Raw genomic sequence first — 20,699 nt, forward strand, 5'->3', positions numbered from 1 at the left:
ATTTATGAATGTTCTGATTTGTGTAATAGTACTTTAAAATTGAGTTGCCTACAGATTTATCAGTAGAATTATCTTACCATACTAAGTAAGAAAACTCGATCGCATTGTACCACAGAGACTAAGCCCGTTTTGGGCCTGGACTCTGTGATACCATAAATATAGAAAGGGGCCTAACTCTGACCCAAATAAAAAAACTACATACTCGCTTCAAATGCCTAAAACATCAGAAACTAGATACGATATGCGCAATTTGCCGGTCTCCTTGAATATATCAATGTTTTTACTACTTGCATGCCAACATTCTAGCCACAGCTTCTTACAATAGCAGACTGGGATATACGTCATCGTTCTCTCGATTTCACGTGTTTAATTTTACTAGGACATTTATCGGTCTAGGTCACCGGGTGGTTTCTCGCCTATAACAGCAGCGAAATTCAGACTAGTGTGGAAGATTTCGGACGTATTAATTATTTCACATCAAACATCGCACCTAGTTTCTGATGTTTTAGGCACTTGAAGCGAGTGGGTATTTTTTTTTTTATCTGGGTCAGAATTAGATCCCTTTCTATATTTATGGTATCACAGAGTTGGGACCCAAAAAGGGGTTAACCCCTGTGTATTTTACTAAAAGCATAGGTACATGAATCATGTAATCAATGATTGCGTTTTACAGCAGAATAAGGTTTTGATATATCTTCTCTAGCCATTTCAATATCAAAGGTCTCTTTATGCACTATCTCACTCGGGTAAACGCATTATCGGCTATTCATTTGGTATCGGACATTCACCTCAATGATGTTGTATGTTTGGGGAAACATAGGGTACATGTAAGTTGTTTTTATTAATAAAGACACATTCTATTCACCGGTAATTATAATACTAGATAGGTATATGGCCATCCTTTGAAAAGCTAAAAGAGCACTTCAAGGATTTAAAGAAATTCGCACCTGAGATTTGGAGAAATGTCATTTTTTTTTGGAAGTTTATTTTTTATTTCTACATTGACGGAGAATTAGGAAATTAAATAGAAAAAACTGGGGGTCGCAATGCTTGTTATCGAGTTACAGTGTTCTAAAATGACCTTTTGGCACTTATAAATTATCTGAAGATTTATTCGATTAAACCTGATTTGTCTATTGGTGTCAATACAAATGAATCATTACATGAAATAGATACATTATCATGTCTTCTAATACTACAGATTAAATAAAAAAGTTTAATACTTGTATATGACATTCTTGCACTTGATGTACGAAAACATTCATGATACCAACTTTGAGAGTTTTTAAAAGGACATATTAGGAGTAATGTAAAAATTTTAAATTTCACATAATTTTCATGGTCTTGTCTTAAAATTCAAAATGAAACTTAAAAAGTGGGAGTTGGAGATCAAATGTTTAAATTATTGGCGAAAATACTACATTTTTATACAAAATTTCGAGTAAATTAATTTAAAGGTTTTTTTTTTTTAAAAATCGATGTTCTGCATGGAAAAATATACATGTATCAACCAAATTGATAAATTAAAACATTTGAACTAGTTCCAAGTCTCAGCTACTTGTATTATAAAATTGAAATGCACGTATTGGAGTATAAAATAGAAGATACATTGGATGAAACAGAAACTGAAATATGCAGATTTAGAACTTTTTGATTAATCAATTCTTCCGCCACAAAATATAGTCCCTGCCAAACACTTTCAAAATTTGAATTGACAAAAACAATTTCAGCTGGATTGGGGTCAGTAATATATGTAGATGTGTAACATGTTTGCACCAATGGGATCAGTATTGAACCAGTAAATATTTTTTGTAGCATCCTGCGCAGTTGTGCTCAAAGGCACAAGAGCTAACTTGATTAACAGCACCGAAAATAGAAATTTCGTTATATATTCTGTAAAAACCTGCCAAAAATGTGATACTAGAGCAGTAACGAATTGTATTTATCTATATTTAATTGCTGTGATAAAATTTAGAAATTCATTTCAAAATTAAGGATTATCTCCCTGTAAGATATGGGGTATTTTCTTCTAGGAGGGTTCCGCGGGGATCTGGGTTAGATTAGGTTCTCAGTACCCCTTGCTTGTCGTAAAATACGACTAAATAGGGCGGTCCTTCGGATGAGACAGCAAATTCCGAGGCCCAATGTCACAGTAAGTGTGGCATGATAAAGATCCCTCCCTGTTCAATGACCATAAACGCCCAGCATAGGCCTAAATTTTGCAGCCCTTCACCGGCATTGACGACGTCTCTATATGAGTGAAATATTCTCAAGCGAGACGTTAAACAATATACATTTATGCACAATCAATCTTCTAGGAGGAGGGAGCTTGAACTGATATCAAGTTACAAATGATCGGGTAAGCAAACTTTTTTCTTCTTCTCAAAATGTGGATTTTTGAAAACATTTAAAACATCTAAGCCCCTCACTAGAAGAATGGTCCATGACTACTATCCGCTTGTAGCTTGATCATTTAGAAATGTGACAATGTCCACGAACTCTGGGTTGCTTTGATATTGGTATATGATATTGCATCTTTGTAAAATCACCAATCTTTAATCATTGTAACCCTTGTAGTCATCGAATGCGAATTTTATATTTTTGTTTCAGAGACCATGGATGAGTTCACGTGCTACTACTGTAGCTTCTCGACATGTCATTTCATAATATTTATTGAGCATTATACTGATAACCACCCCAATGATGTAAGATACAGACAATTAGTAATTTAATGATTTAAATGGGAAATGCGGGATATCAAACTAGAATCCACAACGGCTTAATACGATGAGTCGTCATTCAGGAGGGAAGGCATGTTTTCGTGTCTGGAAATAGGCTACTTGTAACCGAACAAACTATAAAGTGAAAAAAGCTAACACCCCATCAGAAGCAACACCATGTTTGATATGATTTATGGATTTGATGGCGTCGATCAAGCAAAACAAAAAAGGTCAAAGTGACATACATGTATCGATTTTTAACCTTATTGGACTACACCCTGACAAAGTAACACGTGAAATATCAAAGCTTTACAATGAGAAATTGTCATACATTCGCCAGCTTACCAGAGACACCTACGCGAAAATATAATGTACAGAATATGTTGTACATAACATATTAAGAACTAAACCTTGATGTATTACCTACCAAAGACCAATCCACATGTGAATTAAATGTAATAAATTTAGCTATTGCTTGTCGTAAGAGGCGACTAAATGGAGCAGTCCTTCGGATGCGACTGCAAAACCGAGGCCCCTTATCACAGCAGGTGTGGCACAATAAAGACCTCTCCCTGCTCAACGGCCGAAAGCGCCTAACATAGGCCTAAATTTTGAGGCCCTTTACCAACAACGGTGACGTCTCCATGTGAGTGAAATATTCTCGAGAGGGACGTTAAACAATATTCAAGCAATCAATATATCTATCCATTTGTCTATACAGTGTATATCATATCTATCTTTCTGTATATCTAGATAGGTATACCGACGGACAGGTAGAGAGATAGATAAAGAGACGAGATTGAACACTGTTCGTTATCTTCACCTTTCATGGATAAATAGATAGATAAACAATAAGATCGAAAGATAAATAAACAGATAGATAAGTGTACAACCAGATAGATAGATAGATATACAAACAGATTGAAAGATAGACAGATATTCAAAAAGATTGAAAGATAGACAATGTGTGTAGATAGATTGATAGATAAATAGAGGATATCTATATATGCTTGTTTTGATATTTGGTTTATCCAACGAGTTGATATAGTGTATTTATTCGCGAGGCTTGCTGAGCGAATAAATACACCATATCAAGGAGTTGGATAAACCACAATATCACAATATGCAATTATAGATGTTTTATTTATCTCATACGTCTTCTTTTCGATTAATTTTGAGATAATCCCTTGTATGTTCGAAACAGCTGATTGAATTTGTTTTGAATTCGTGGCTTAGGCGTCGTGCTTATAAATCTTCCTTACGCGGGAAAAACAATGCGCTTATAATCAATTTATGTATATTACAAAGGGCATTTTTATAAAAGAAACCAAGAATGAAAATTGTTGTTTTTTTAAAATTAATAATGGTTTTGTCACTCCAACAAAATAACAACTATTTACAGAGTATTTATTTTTTGACTTTGGCCTGACCTTCTGGTAAAAGTTTGATGTCGCCGTCTTTTTGAAATAAACATGTGTAGCAACGATCATTGAAAATAATATTTTAATGCAGCGTTATTAGAATGTTCTACAGTTTACAATGAAAAGTAGATCTGAAGTGTTTGTGTATTTGGATTTTATTCACGTGGTTTCTTTGAATCTGAGGGGAGAGGAAATCCTGAGGCACTTTAGTAAGTTAGTAAGTAAAGCTGTTGAGATTTATTGCATTCAATATGGCTCCAAAGAAAAGAGACTGTGCTTGGGACTGCTTTGGTACCGCAGCATGTCGAGGTACTTTCGATTAGGCCTATCCAGTTGGCGGTTGATTTCCTGTTGATAATAGTGTGGACATCTCTGTTTTCTTATTGTAATTTTTTTTGGAGTAGTTATTGATCGAGTTGACATTTTTATGGCCGATAACTTGCATTATATGTCAGTGGGGATAATATCATTTTGATTTTGCTATAAAGAAATTTTAAATGAATACAGAATAACATAGCTTTATTTCATGCATCGATATGCATCAACACAGAAGATATGCCATCCAAGCGGGGACAGTGTCAAAAGTAGTTCGGACCGGAAGTGCTTTATCAAACAGGCGTGTGATAAAGCTATTGCTTTATCTAAGCTATTGCTTTATCTCACTTGCAATATACAACACACGTACGAGATAAATAGATAGATGCATTGTACATAGATATATAAACAGAAATAGATAGATAGATAGATCGCTAGGCAAACAGATAGGTATACACACCTGAATAAAGATAAAGAAAGAATTTAATCCTAACGTTTTAATATTTACCTTCCTGGTGTTTTTGGATGGGGCACGGCCACTCAGTTTACCGTAATTTCGGATACGAATTGCTGTAGTAGTACCAGATGGGCTAATAACAATTGTAAATAATGTTTTATTTGTGATAAGCAGTTGATATTTCAGTGTTATCATTTCTTGACGAAGGCATTGACGCACAAGGGACATTGAAACTGGATATAAATCCTATAGCAGAAAGAGAATGTTCACCATGTCTCCATAATTGTGGTACTGCTATAATACAAATAAACGAGAGCTTTATCTATTGATTGCAATGTATCTTTACTTTTCAGATAACAGTGTACCACCGAATTTCATATGTACAGAGTTCTTGCTCCGGTAACTCCCGAAATGACCCTCTGACGTGTTATTCCGGGTGTAGCGGTAGTTTTACAATGGTTGGATATTGCATCAACATGAATTCGATGGAAAATTGGGTAGATGCTGAAGGTGAAACCAGTTTAACCATCACTAATCCAACTTCTACTACATACAATATTGGGTATGTTTTACGATAATTTTTAGGTCTTTGTATATATATGAAAGGGGAAGATAACGAACAGTGATCTATTTCATAACTCATATAAGCAATGCAAAATAGAGAGTTGGGCAAACGCGGACCCCTGGATATACTAGAGGTGGGATATGTTAGGGAGGTGAACCTATTACAATTTTCTAAGTCATCGTACATGATATTCCAAGGAACTTTTGTGCGAGCCGCATCACACCTTCACCTTTCTTTGATACATAACAGACATACTAGAAATCATACACTGTACTGTCTCGTGATTAGCAGACAGTCAGACAACCAAGCATCTACATAGAATACTTCCAAGTCCAAATAAACTGATGTTTTTATTGACAAGGACGAATATGTAAGATGGCATGTGGTAAAAGACTACAAAGAAAGATAAAAACTAATAAGAAAATGTGCTAACTATCACAGACGAGCTAATTATTACATAGCGTACGAATTAACTAACTTTAACAATGACTGTTATGTCGTTCCATAGAAAATTATTTTGAACAGCAACCTATTCTATTAAAACATGAAATCATATTCTTATAGCTTACTTTACATCATTTTATCGAGGAGAAAGAAAACAATACAAATTTCATATAATATTCAACTACATATAGACAAGTTATTGTCCTAGACATAGTGATGACAACAATCAGGGCTTTCAACAAATTTAAAAGTAGGAGGCTGAAATGAAAAAAGTAGAAGGCGATCCAATGCTCGGCGCTATTACGGCCAGAAGCTCTGGGGTAAATGACGCAAAATCCTGCATTCTGGCGGTTTCCTGGCACTTAAATGCAGCTTTGAAATTGTCATTTTTTTTTGCCTGAAATTTTTACTTTTGCCATGAATTTATTGTTTCATATGTGAAATTTTCTGTTAATGCAAAGACTTAAAAAATTGAACATTGCAAAGTACTAATTTTGATGCAAAATGAAAAATAAAGTGCATCAAGATAACTACATGTAATCAATTTTTGCAATGCTGTATCAATTAATTTTTAAGTGTCTTTGCTTTAACAGAAACTTTCACTTTTATTTCTACATTTGTACTGAAAGTTTATAAGACTGAATTGTTTTGTAAGAAAGTTTCTACATGCAGAAAGTATTGTTGAAATGAACTAAACTGCATGTTTTGCTCACCCCAATATATTTTTTAAATAAAACCCAAACAATCTTTATTACAAATTAATAAGTAACATTTAAATGACCTATAATTTTATTTTTCCACAAATTCAAGTTAACAGCTACAGATTTGTACTGAAAAATTCTACTTTCGTTTTTATTTAATACCACATGGGCATTTGCAAATTAAAAAGAATAGCAAGTCTGAAATCTTTCCTGATTAAATTCTGTTTTCGCTTTAAAATTGTTGATTGATATTATACTTGTGTCACTTTCACTTCTGGCCTTTTTAAAGCCGAAACTGAACAGGGTATTTGTTCTCTTCATTCCGTCAACATCATTGATTTTTACGTTCAGGACTTGTTGTTATCTTTCGGAACTTCTCGTCTGTGTTGTCACGACTTGGGTAAATCCGAGGCTTTCCGACTATTGCAATTGACGTATTATTTTCTACACCAACAGACGACCATTCAGGTGCCGGTATTTACCTGAACTAAATTTAGCGCAAGTAAACACGTTTTTACATCCTGGTTGATACGGCCGCGATTTCTAAGTCTACTAAAGTTTGGAAGATGTTTAAAGTTTTTTTCATTGCACATACATTTTTGTCACTAAAGTAGCCGGCACCTAATGTTACTATAGGCGGCGGAAATCCGCCGGCTACCGGCTACTTTTGAAAGCCCTGACAACAATGGCGTATCATACTTCGAGAACACGAGGTTAGAGGAAACCACAAATATCTATCATTATTGTTGAAAGCTGCAAATATGCATTAAACATCAAATAAAGTAGATGTAAAAGAATAAATTTACAAGGCAATCAATTACTTACACTGTAATTTCCCTTAAACTTCCAAAAATTCCACAGGTAAACAATGTTTCAGCCACATGGCTTATAGCATTTATTTTGATAACTCGTACCTTAAAAATTCGTACGAAGGACAGTACATTCCCCGCCTGATATCTCCTAGATATCACAAATATGACCAAAATAAACAAACTACACTATATATCCAAATGAATATAAAAAGTAGATGACTAGATCACAAAGTATGACTAGATTTCTATACAAGTGTCTAAACAGATGCTATTTTAAAAAATGACAAATTTTGGTATGTACATCTTAAGTAGAGACTAGTAAGACAAGTTCGTTGATGGGGCGAGTATACAGACTATTCCCTGCAACTCGAACGCGAACTTTACGTACAGTTTTATCAGCACCAGCAAAGGTCTCCTCAATAACACCAAGTGACCAATTGTTTCTGGTCACTGCTTTGTCTCTCAGAAGCACAACATCTCCCTTTTTCAAGTTTGTACGAACTTCAGTCCACTTACGACGTTTTTGTAGAGTGGTGAGGTACTCATCTCTCCATCGTCTCCAAAAATGATCTGACAAACTCTTCTCCATTCTGCACGAAAAAGATTCTTGTCTGTGAACTCTCCAAGATTCCTTGCGGAAAAGGCATCTGCAGTCTTCTGAGTCAATTATGTTGCTGGGGTGAGTATGTAAGGTGATTCAGCATCTGTTGAAACTGACACAAGAGGTCGGTTGTTCATGATGACTGCTTCTTCAGTCATAAATGTGAAAAGTACATCATGAGTAAGATGTTTGTCTGCGATTTTAGAAAGCATGGCGTTCAGTATTCTCCGTGCTGAGCCGATCATCCTTTCCCATGCTCCGCCCATGTGGGAGGAGTAAGGGGCATTGAAGATCCAGATAGTCCCTGACTTGTAAAGATAGTCTTTGAGTTCTCCATCTTCCACATTTACTGCATCAATCTTGAGGTCGTTGGTGGCCCCAACAAAATTCGTTCCTCGATCTGAACGGAAGATTTTGACTTCGCCTCTAAGGGCTGTAAACCTCCTCACTGCATTTATGAATGCGGATGAAGACATGTCTTCTATCAATTCTATGTGCACAGCACGTGTAGTCAAGCAGGAAAACATAACTGCCCATCTCGTTGACTGCGCGCTTCCACCCCTGGTTCGTCTAGTCACAACATTCCAGGGCCCGAATATATCAACGCCGACATTAGTAAATGGGGGACTGGGTTCGAGACAATCTGGAGGTAAGTCAGCCATCTTTTGGAATTCTAAGGATCCTCGCAGTTTACGACATGGAACACAGTTATGGATGTGAGTACGTATTAACAACTTGGCTCCAGTTACCCAGAATCCACTGTTCCTGAAATCAGGTCACGAAGAATAAGCTTGCCCTGTATGGTCACAGGGGCTATGAGTCCAAGGGGATCAAAGAGACTGCTTACGGTGGACAGTACACAACGTCTCGTGAGAGGGGTTTCCTTCAGGGAAACACGAAAGGTAAATGAGTCTGAGTCAAGATCCCAGTTTAGCCCAAGACTTCGCTGCAGTGGTAAGTCATCCAAGTCAAGATCTACATTCTTGAGCTCCTTGGAGAGGTCTTGCAGAGGTAAGTTAGCCATTACTTCTCCACTATTGGATGCAAACTTGTGGAGACGGATCTTTCCTAAAGTCATCAGAGCATCCTTGGTTCTTGTGAGAAGGTCGATAGCTTCTTCTGCAGACGAAACCGAAGTCAGGGCATCATCAACATAGAAGTTTCTTTGAACAAACTTCTTGACGTCTTTTCCATATGTTTCAGATGCGATCTCCGCTGTCTTCTGAAGAGCATAGTTCACAATGGTGGGTGATGGTTTGTTACCAAATACGTGCACCAGCATTCTGTATTCAATTATGTCCTTGTTGAAGTCATTATCTTTGTACCCTAGAAATCTCAGAAAGTTTCGATGATCTTCTCTTACAGTAAACGAATATAACATTTTCTGTATATCAACCATAATCCCAATCTGCTCAGTTCGAAAACGCATGAGAACTCCTATCAGACTATTCGTGAGATCGGGTCCCGACAATAGCACACCGTTTAATGAGACGCCTTCGAAGGTTGCTGAGGAGTCAAACACACAACGTATCTGTCCAGGCTTCTCGGGGTGGTAGACCCCAAACACCGGAAGGTACCAGCATTCTTCCCCTGAATGTAGTGCAGGTGCAACTTCAGCATGGTTCCGTTCAAGGAGTTCATTCATGAATTCAAAGAAATGTTCTCTTTTCACTGGATCCTTTCTCAGACTTCTTTCCAGAGACCTGGATCGTTGAACAGCCATCGCACAGTTGTTTGGTAGTTTCTTGTGAGGAACACAAAAGGGAAGTGTTGCACACCAGTGTCCAGCTTCATCCTTGTAAAGTTCTCTGTTCATCAAACTTAAGAACTTCCTGTCTTCGATCGAGGGTCCCATAGTGTTATCTAGATCAGTCTGCATGAAGACATCTGATGCCAGCTTAGTATTGATCATGTCCTGAGACTTTGGGTAAGAAATGCAATTAGCTGGTTCGAGCACATCAAACTTGTTAGGACAAGGGAGTAGAACAGTCGGTCTTCCTTGGGATGTATGATAAGTCTTGCAGACACTTATGCTATCTGGTTTGTGGTTTCTGCCCAAACACATTTCTCCCATGACTACCCATCCCAGCTTGAGCCTCTGGGCAAATGGAGAATCCGCAGGTCCGACAACTTGCTCCAGTACATGATGTGCCCCTATTGCATCTCTTCCTATCAGAAGGAGGATATCGGCATCTGCATCTATGGGTTCAAGTTTGTTCGCTATGTTGCATAAATGTGAAGCGTCTCACCGCTTCTGGAGTCGGGATCTCATTTCTGTTGTTTGGGATGTCTCTGCACTCAATAATTTCAGGCAAAACAATCTTGGCTGACATGTCGATTGATTTTATGATGAATCCACCAGATTTTCCCCCAAACATTTGTGATTTTCCAGAGCAGCTCCTCAGAGTGTATTCCATCAAGGCACTGTCCACTCCAAAGGAATCAAACAGTTCAGATCTTGCTAATGTTTTATTACTTTGCTCATCCAGAATGACGTATGCCTTTATTTGTTTCTGAGGGATGTTTTTGTTTGTCACGTAAACTGGTAAGATATTTGCACAGGATTTTCCATCGACATTCCTCCCACACATTTCGGTGCATGTACTGTCAACATTCGGTGGTTTAATGGGTTCCTCCCCGTCATTATCTCTCCCTTTTGGCCGATCAGTCGTCGTATTAATGTGCAGAGCTGTGTAATGATTGTGGCTTCCGCAATCTCTGCACACAATGACAGTTGTGCAATCACATTTCCTATGGTCCTTCGAAGCACAGCATTTGAAGCAGACACCAGAATCTTTCAGAAGTCGACGTCTCTCTTCTAAGGGTTTCAGTCGAAATGTTTTACAGTCATTCAAATCATGCTTCGAATTTACATGAATAATACACCTTGGATGTTGAAAGACTGTTTTAACTGGCTTAACGTTGGTGTTGGTGTCTGTCATTTTTACATTGACTCTGTTGCGCGAGGTGCTCGTTTGATGTTTTTCCATGTTGTTGTTGTTATCGTAGTTTAGTCCTGGATCGTTCTTAATGTAGTTCATCTCCTGAATAAAGTCTAAGAATTCACTGAAAGGAGGGAAGATCGCGCTGTGGTTATTCTTATACCTTACTGCTCTCGATGTCCACTTCTCCTGAAGGGAATGAGGTAGCTTTTGTATAATTGGCAAAACACCAGAAGATGAGTCATAGTAGGACAGCAGGCTACTGTAGGTTGAGTTCTCTTTCACACTGTCGATCTCCGCCAACTGAAATAACCTTTCATTGTCTCGGTTATTTAGCTTTGGGAATTGCTCTATCTTCTTTTAAAGAGCCACCTCCACCATCTCTGGACAACCGTACCTGTGGTCTAACCTGTCCCATAAACGGGCTACACCAAGAATGGGTCTATTGACATTAGATATTTTTTTAGACTTTGTGCATATTTTGAAGACACAGGTCCCAACCACTTCATTAGTAGTTCCAATTCCTCCGATGGACCAATATTTAGTTCATCCATTACCTGTTTGAAGGTTCTTTTCCATGCCAAGTAAACTTCAGTCTGTTCAGAAAAGGTTGTAAGTCTTGCAAACAGCAAGTCCTTTCTAAGCAGGAACTTTGTGCGGTCTGAAGTCACTTTGTTTTGAGAGAAATTCATGTTAACAGGTGCAGGTCGTTCTGGTGACTGTTCTCGACGGGTATAATATCTAGGCTGAGGTAAAGGATAGAAAAACTCCTGTGAACAGCTAGTATCTTGCATGGAATGTGGGTTGAATGGTCTTGCACTTGGATTCAGGTTGGTGTGTCCAGTAAACTGAGAATGTTCGTTCACATTGTTCTGGGTATAGTCAGTTTTTAAATCGAGGTAAGCTACTGACAAACAAGTTGATGGTACAGGGATTTCAAGTCTCAATTGAAGTCAGCATTTCGCAAATTCTATGGTCGTTATAACGATCTAGTTCGTCAATACAACCTCGCATTGGATCAAATGCTGTCTGACGTGTTTCATACCGATTGTTAAGCCGTTCTTGCCACACTGATTTTGACTGCGGATAACTCCGTTTACCTGATCAGGATATGGGGCTCACGGCGGGTGTGACCGGTCAACAGGGGATGCTTACTCCTCCTAGGCACCTGATCCCACCTCTGGTGTGTCCAGGGGTCCGTGTTTGCCCAACTATCTATTTTGTATTGCTTGTAGGAGTTATGAGATTGATCACTGTTCGTTATCTTCACCTTGCATGTGTCATATCCAGTGTCATAAAGGTGGCCTGGTAAAAATCCCTCCCTGCCTAAAGGCCGTAAGCCCAAAGCATAGGCTTAAATTGTGCACCCCTTCACCGCCAATGGTGACTTTCCCATATTGGAGAAAAATTCTCGAGCGGGACGTTATACAATATATAACCAATCAATCAATCAACACTGCTATCACCGTCTTTTCTCTCTGTCGACCTCCACAATTAAAACACATTTAAATTCATTTTTGTAAAATACCAGATTTTCAGTGCAGAGAACTCATTTCAACATGATATCCCTTTTCTTGCTTAGAAAGGCAAGACTTTATTCAATTTCTAATTTTCAGATAAATAATTTCTTAATTTCATAACTTTGTATTTTGGCTACATTTCTGTAGTTTCCTTCGTTTTATATTACATGATCCTAATTCTCGTGAACATACAGCTATTCAAGTGGAGCTTGGATTAGTTTAGTAAACGGAGGAGGCTCTTGGAGCTTACGGATGACAGTTAACGTTACTACTCGGTCTGATACCGGAAAAATTAACCAGTCTCCTGTTTCTGCAATGGCGTCATCAGTCATACTCCCTACCTGCAGTAATCAGGAAATTATAATACCAGGTATTTGGTTTTATTAAATATATGAGATTTAAAAGAAATGTATCATTTTACGGAGGAAAACGTATCGCAATTAATGATCTTCTATAAAGTATGACTCATGATTTCTTAACATGTAGGCCTACTTCAGATGGACTCTACAAAGCAAATTCATTTCATGTTCTTTTAAGTGACGGACTACGACGGAGATGAAGTACGCTGTCGTTTGGCGAATACAACAGACGAGTGTAATGGGATTTGTAACTCGCCTTCTTTCCTTTCATTGTCAGAGGTATGTAAAGGTCAAATATTATATAGCACAGCATGACCGCACTCAAACTAAAACGTGTAAATGACCAGTTTCCTCGCCTTGTATTTCCAACACTACATTTGCATTCAAAGGACTAAGACCATGGTTATCAAAATTCGGCCTAACGTCCAAAGTTAATAATTTTTTGTTAAAAATATTCTCTAACATGTTCTTTTCCTATAATATATTGGTTTTTATATGTAGAGTTGGTGAAAGAAAAATATTTTTAGGTTTACATTACTAGTATAAATCCTATAATTTGCTCTACTTTTTAAGATTGCGTCATATAACGTCGCTATATATTATTAGAAGTGGTAACGTATTGTAAAACATAATTATGCAATGAGTGGTTTAATATATAATAAGATCTTGAAAAAGAAATTTTCTTTCCCAATACGCAATAAGGTTATTTTACTTATAGCCCGAATGGCACACCATATTTTTCAATCCTTCATTCGGCCATTTTCACACGCCGCGCCGTTAGCCTGTTTGCGCTGTTCGTGGAAGTTGCAGAGGATGTACTCATCGCATTTCAACGTAAGTTTTAGAAATATGAATATACTTCACCTCTACTCGTTAAACTGTATAACCAAATAGGTGTACCAATAAGCCTTTAAATATAATAAACAAGTCGCATGGAACGAATAGTATGGTACGCCTGTGGTGTGTTGACATAAACTCATAATATTCACGCATTGGGCTGTTGGAAATCCCACAACAAATCTGTTAACTGTTGTCAACATATATTTATTGTTTATCTATCATAATTACATATTGTTAAGATTTAAAATCGTATGTATATTAGCTGATCAGAAAAATCAGCTGTTTCACGATCATGCCATTTTGAATTCCGAGTGCATGACCTTCTCGGGTCTATTTGAATTTTCTTACATGATGTTTGACTCACTTTACACTTTGAACTTTCCATGTATCATTGTATGGTCTAAAAAGTATTTGTATAGGTTAAAGAGACATATAATTGTATATAGATGTATATTTCCATAATGGTATATGTCTCTGGGGTAACATGTAGGCCTGTGGGGGGTTATAGGTTGAATAATTGTAGAATGATTTGGTATTCTAGTATTCTACTATGTTTAAACTTAACGTAGTGATTATTTAGTAATCAAATAAAAGTCGTATGATGAATCGATACATTTCTTCAATTTACTGTAAACAAAAACTGTTTCTGTGTTTTGGAATCTGTCTGGTAGTAGTGCATAATAAATAACTTCATAAGTCAATAAATATATTCTTGTTGTAGTGATGACATTTGCAAAATCTGTGAGAATAGAAAAAAATGTGTTAGGGTCAACAGAAATGTTTAATTAGGGTAGGTCGGGAAAGTGGAAACCAATTAACATAATTATATATATATACTTTTTGGTCTTATGCGGAAGCATGGATTAGAAAAGTCGGAATGATTTTTACATTCGATAATTTTTAAATACTTAAAAGCACCATTAAGCCAGGAAAATCATAAGAACAGTTTGGTTTTATAATTTAAATATGCCTTATTTCAAGATAAATTGTAAACATGTCAAACTTAATTTCAACAATTACACTTACAACTTACATGCCTGCATTGGGATTAGATATAGAATCACTCAGAGAATGTTGAATTTCATGGGTACTACCATGATTTAAGCATATAATTTTTTGTTAGCTTATCTCCTTTATATTATTGAATATTAAATTTTTCCATACATCTACCACAAGAAAGAGTATGAAAGATAAACATATTTTGTGAATTTGCTGACAATTGTGAAGTAAGATAATATATCAACATTAGCTACAACAAAAATTATTAGATGGGGAATCAAATTCAAATGAAATGTTTGTGTATATAATTATTTATGCAGAAATGTACATGTAGCTAAACTGTCCTCTATTGTTTAGTTGGAGACATGTCAATCTCCCACCGAATACATAAATGTAATTTTTCTGAATTCTGTATCAATGAAAATACATGAGGGCATGAAAGTACAACTTTTATATGAATATTATAATACAGGGGTCCGTGTTTGCCCAACTATCTATTTTGTATTGCTTGTAGGAGTTATGAGATTGATCACTGTTTGTTATCTTCACCTTTCATTTATGATATAGTTTTGATAATGATATAATACTGGAGTAATTTGAATTTCAGGATGATATAATATGTACAGCAAAAATTGATGGCAAGGGTGACATGAATCAGATTGACAAGAATCCATATTCCTACTCCTCAATAATGCTATTATCACTGCCATCAGATTCATCAATGATAGTGGCATCAGTGACACATGTGGATAAGTGTTGGACATCACTGCAGGAATAGCTTCCTTGTTGTGCCTGTTAATAGCAAGGCACCAGATTATACAACAGTTATGTGGAAACAGATTCCCACAATAGGGGGACCAGATTGACACCTACATTGTACAGTATCAGGCAGTTATATAAGAACTGGAAAAACTGGATCCAAACAAGACTATATTGCTTGGAAGAAATGGCATTTCCAGAGACATCCTAAATTCCTGATACCATGGTTCTATGTCATTTGAAATATACCTGTGGAGGTTTTTAAAGTGGTTTTGGGGGGGGGGGGTATTAATTGGAAGAATTCATATTTGATGATTCAAATGAAAATCTGCATGTTGAATTATGAATGTCATAATGTACTTTTTGAATGAGTTCAAGAATGGTTGTCCTGATGAAAATTGTAGAGTCAAAAGTTAACAAATTGTCAAAAACACTGGTCAGGTCTGAATTCATCATCTTGGACACCTTGCAGTTGGAATTATGATCTCTATGAAAAAATGCTGAAAATCTTGCAAAAGAGGAAATGACAAGTTTGGGTCCAAGGCACTTGCATATATGCATGAGAAGGTGTTCTATCTAGGCTTGAGGTCAATTACATAGCAATGTAACGCCTTACATTACCTAGAAAATTTCACATTACCATTACTCCTATTTTGAAATATAATGTATTACATTACTTGAGAGTAAATTTACATTACACATTTACATAACATACTGTCAGATATTAAAGAAATGGCAGAAAAATTATTTCTGTATTATGATTTTTAATTATACATTAACATAAGTACACAAAATATTCAGCAATGTTAGGAAACATATCTATTAAGTTATTCATTGCATTTGATTGTCATCAATGTTTCAAATGCTTCAGTCAATTACTAATATAATGAATTATTCTAAATCTTCAAAATATCATCAAATATTTGAAGTAGTGTAAATGTAATGGAAAATAATGTGCAGTACAGTATGCATTACATTACCATTACTTGTAATGCAAAAATGGTCCATTACACCTCCATTACATTGAAAGTGGCTGTCATTTAATTACCATTACCCCAGGCCTGGTTCTGTCGAGAGGTATTGAAATTGTCTGTAGATACTTTGTCTCAGGAAGTGGCCGAGATTGAGTGTGACAATTTTGTTGGATGTGAGTTTACTGACACACATGTCTACATTTGCTACACAATATATCATGTGGTGGTTTCAAGAAGAAAGTTCTTACTCTGCAGGAAATGACGAATAGCTAATGGATTCACATTTTTTCTGACTTTTCTTCTGTACATTAGATGCATTGGAAAAACTTTCCTTTCCATTATCTTTTGCTGGTTCATACTTTGAAATAAAATCAAGTCCAAAAATAAAGTATTTTGGTTTGGTTTTTTTCAATGAATTTTTAAAAATGTAATCTGTAATCCTTGCATATTTTCTTGGTGTTCTGTGATTGCATAGGCCTATTGATTTTTATTTGTATTCAGGTATAATTTCATCTTCAGTGTCTTGAAAGAAATTAATTTTTCAATAACGCCAAGAAAAATGTAGGTAACATTGTGATTGAAAAAAAAAAGTGACACGGGTAGAAATTGAACCCGGATCTCCCGATTGAAGGACGGGCTCTCTACCACTCAACCACGATGCCTATGACGTCATTCGCTCAAAAATCCTTGATATATTTACTTGCCCTAGTTAACGTTATACTTTCCATATGTCGGCAATAGTTTTAGTTATATCAATGCATGTTCTATAAATTCTTTTCATTTTGATCTTAGTAATTCTGTTGGTGTCGTCTAAATAAAAACTTTCTATAGCATTGAAGGTCCAATTTGTCGTTTGTTTACGCATTAAAATTCTATAGCTTTTAGAATTCCTGCACAAACTTGTGATAAACACCACATAGGGGTGTATTCTGCATGGAAATGATGTAGACTCCACATAAGTATATTGTTTTAATTTTTCAAAGCAACATAATTAATAAAATATCCACAACTCTCACAAAAATAAATAATTCCGGATTGCTCTCGATTTAATTCAAAGTTGATATTCATCAACAGCACACCTTTCGATCCAAACAATCGTTCGTGCAAAATTTATTTGTATTGATAGATTTTGATAGACTACAGTCAGTTTCTGGATCGAAGGACGTGTTTTATGTGAATTATATGACTAAATTTGAAAAAGGTGGAGATTTCTGCAGAAAAACAGACCGATACCGGTTTTGTCTTGTATAGAATTCCACAAGCTGACGTTTTGGCGGGGAAATCTTGGCACGTCGCGATGGTATAAAGATTATATTATCAAATGATAACAATTTTATTTCAATTCATTCTGCTTTATTTTTTAACACACCACAGGGCCGATATAGCTAAACATGGTCTTAGTCCTTTAGATTGTGATGGGTAACTGCGTAAATAATGAAAAAAAAAAAGATAGTGAAGGGTGATCAATCTCACAAATCCTATATATGGAGTACACAGAATTGACAATAGGGCATACACGTACGGATCCCTGGTTACGCCAGAAATAGGGCAAGTGCCTATCAAGTGTTCAAACTCCCCCTATTCACCATGGGTTCAATATCTTAATCAGAAAACGGAGTAAATCGTAGCTGGTGCATTCTTCATTAAAGTGTAAATTTCCATTTGGAAAATAATGAAAAATAAAGTTTAGGCTACAGAGTTCTTTCGTATTTTTTTCTTCAAAAAATGAATATCTTGAGATCATTTCGGTATGAATGGGATTTATTTTTTACTACTATTCTTTGCTGAGATATGTTATGTCAAATAACCAAGTCCAGACAATAAAAAGAACAGAAAATTGATTGGGGTGGGATTTTAATCTGTTCAGACATTCGATATCTATTAAGGCCAATGGAAAAGTTATAATTTTTTGAGGGATTTGCATAAATATAGATTTGCTTACATACTGTATGCATGTCAATACCAAAGCATTATATTACCTGAAAATACAAATATCAAATACGAAGAGAAAATTGGCAAACTATTTGTTCTTGGTTCATCATATTCCAATTACGATAGTTCAAAATAAGTGACCTCCAGAAACCTAAAATGTATTTCAAATCATGTTGTAGACAGTACACTGTCAGTATAACATTTGAATGGGACAGATATTTGGCCACTTACTTTTCAATTACCCATTATAAATAAGTGTGTAACAGTAACGTATATATTTCAGAAGGATATAGAATAAGAGGAAGGAGATCTTGTGTACTTTAAATTCAAATAATGCATTATTTCTTACATAAATCGATGAGCAAAGTTTGAATTTGCTTTTATTTTATTTTTTCCACTCATTTATTTCGATATCAAATATAGTGTACATTGTATCTTGATTCTAAAAAGTAATCTACTTATTTGAACGATATATCCCATCTAACATTAAATAAATGACAGAAGAGTTCACATAACCATTGAAATGAGAGTTTATTTACATATTTTCAATCATGAATAATAACATGAACCTGAACACAAATAAAAATTAACGAACAAAGAGGAGAAAAGTCAGTATCGTAACAATATCATGTTTTTCTGTCTGTATTTTTAAAAACAGTACATTTGGGGGTTTTTTCCCGACGAGCTATCATTTTCCACTCCGTCAAAAGTTGAGTAGGAACCCTACTTTCCCTGCCCCTTTTCCTTTCATTCTCAAGAAATGATGGATCATATTAAGCTTCTTTCTTTCCTGGTACGCCTTCTGGATATCTGCCAGTGTTTTTCCCATTTCTTAATATTCTGAAAAGTTCGAGTGAATCATTCAATTTCAAGTGCATTTTCCCCCTATGCGTTAGAAATGAATAGTAATTATTAAAAACAACAAATAATGTAGAGGAATAATCAAGTCCAACGAGAAGTTAAATTCAAATATCTAAACAGATACGTAACCACTACGAACATATGCGATACCATCAATAATAGATGCTTGCAACGTACCAAATGACAGTCTACCATCTTAATTCTTTATAACAATATTCATAATAAAGATAAAAAGCAAAATTTTTCATATTGATTGTTTTTACAAAGATAAATTTTCAGAAAATTCATGATTTTTTCTTCTATATTTACCATCATATATGAGTAAATTTATGGTCTGCTGAGATATAAAGTTTTAAAATCATAAAGGTAGTCAGATGAAGGTGAATACAATTAAGTGCCAGGGTCTTGGATATATTAGTAAAAGGCGTGATATTTTCAACTATTTGAAAAAAAAAAAGAATTTTAATGTTTACTTCCTGCAAGATACACACTTTACTCCCAATGATGAAAAGTTTATTCAAACACAGTGGGGTTATAAAGCCTATTTCAGCTCTTTTAAATCAAACTCCAGGGGAGTAGCCATACTATTTAATAATAATTTTGAATTCTGTATTTTAAATGAATTATATGATGAGGGTGGTAATTATGTAATTTTGGATTGTACAATTGAAGAGCACAAATTTATACTGGTGAATATTTATGTTCAAACTCGGATTCACCAAGTTTTTACTCAAGTGTATTGTCAAAAATTATGGAAATTTATGTTGAACACCATATTATTATTGGCAGGGGATTTTAATTTGATTATGGATAAAGAACTAGACTCTATGGATTATAAAAATATAAATAACCCTAAAGCAAGAATAGAAGTTTTTCATCTAATTTTTCATCTAATGGATACTCTAAATTTAAAAGATGTTTTTCGTGAAATGTACCCACAGAAAAAACGCTTTTCATGGAGGAAAAAATCGCCCACTAAACAAGATAGGTTAGACTTTTCCCTTGTATCAGAATCTTTATTATCTTCAGCTATGTGTGTTGAATATGAAAATAGTTATCGATCTGACCATTCCCCAGTTCTGTTGAGTTTGAAAATTAATAATTTTATTAAAGGTTCCGGATTTTGGAAATTTAACAATTCTCTACTTACTGATAAAGAATATGTCAATTTAATTAAAGAAAAAATGAATGAAGTGAAAACTCAATATGCTTGCCCAGTTTACAATACTGAAAATATTAGATTTATAGATAATGCATCCCTATGTTTTACAATTTGTGATCAGCTGTTTTTAGATATTTTACTAACAGAAATTAGGGGTAAGACTATCTCCTACTCAACATACAAGAAAAAAAGAATGACAAAAATGGAAGATGAGCTCAAAAAAGAAATCCAAGATCTGGAACAGAATTTAAATGACAATGTGTCAGATATTTTGATAGAAAAACAAAAAGAGCTAGAAAGTATGCGTAAATCTAG

The 20,699-nt window shown here is 35.4% G+C and overlaps 1 protein-coding gene and 1 long non-coding RNA gene across 8 annotated transcripts in view; both read left to right on the top strand.

Moving 5' to 3' along the window:
* LOC125645869 (neurogenic locus notch homolog protein 1-like) overlaps positions 1–20,699 on the top strand; it is a 132,422-nt gene that overhangs the window by 25,229 nt on the left and 86,494 nt on the right. For all 7 annotated transcript variants that reach the window (XR_008796238.1, XR_008796242.1, XR_008796241.1 and 4 more), the window contains exons 2-4: positions 5,267–5,475; positions 12,693–12,868; positions 13,036–13,136. Coding sequence is in view for 1 of the 7 variants with exons in the window: in XM_056141782.1 (XP_055997757.1) it covers positions 5,267–5,475; positions 12,693–12,868; positions 13,036–13,136 (486 nt within the window). In the remaining 6 variants the exon portion in view is untranslated. The remainder of the gene's footprint in view (positions 1–5,266; positions 5,476–12,692; positions 12,869–13,035; positions 13,137–20,699) is intronic.
* LOC130047186 (uncharacterized) lies at positions 13,450–16,817 on the top strand. Its single transcript, XR_008796244.1, has 2 exons — positions 13,450–13,691; positions 15,304–16,817. It is a non-coding gene; the product is annotated as an uncharacterized LOC130047186 (long non-coding RNA).

This window comes from Ostrea edulis, chromosome 6 (assembly GCF_947568905.1).
Source record: "Ostrea edulis chromosome 6, xbOstEdul1.1, whole genome shotgun sequence".
Lineage (NCBI taxonomy): Eukaryota > Metazoa > Mollusca > Bivalvia > Ostreida > Ostreidae > Ostrea > Ostrea edulis.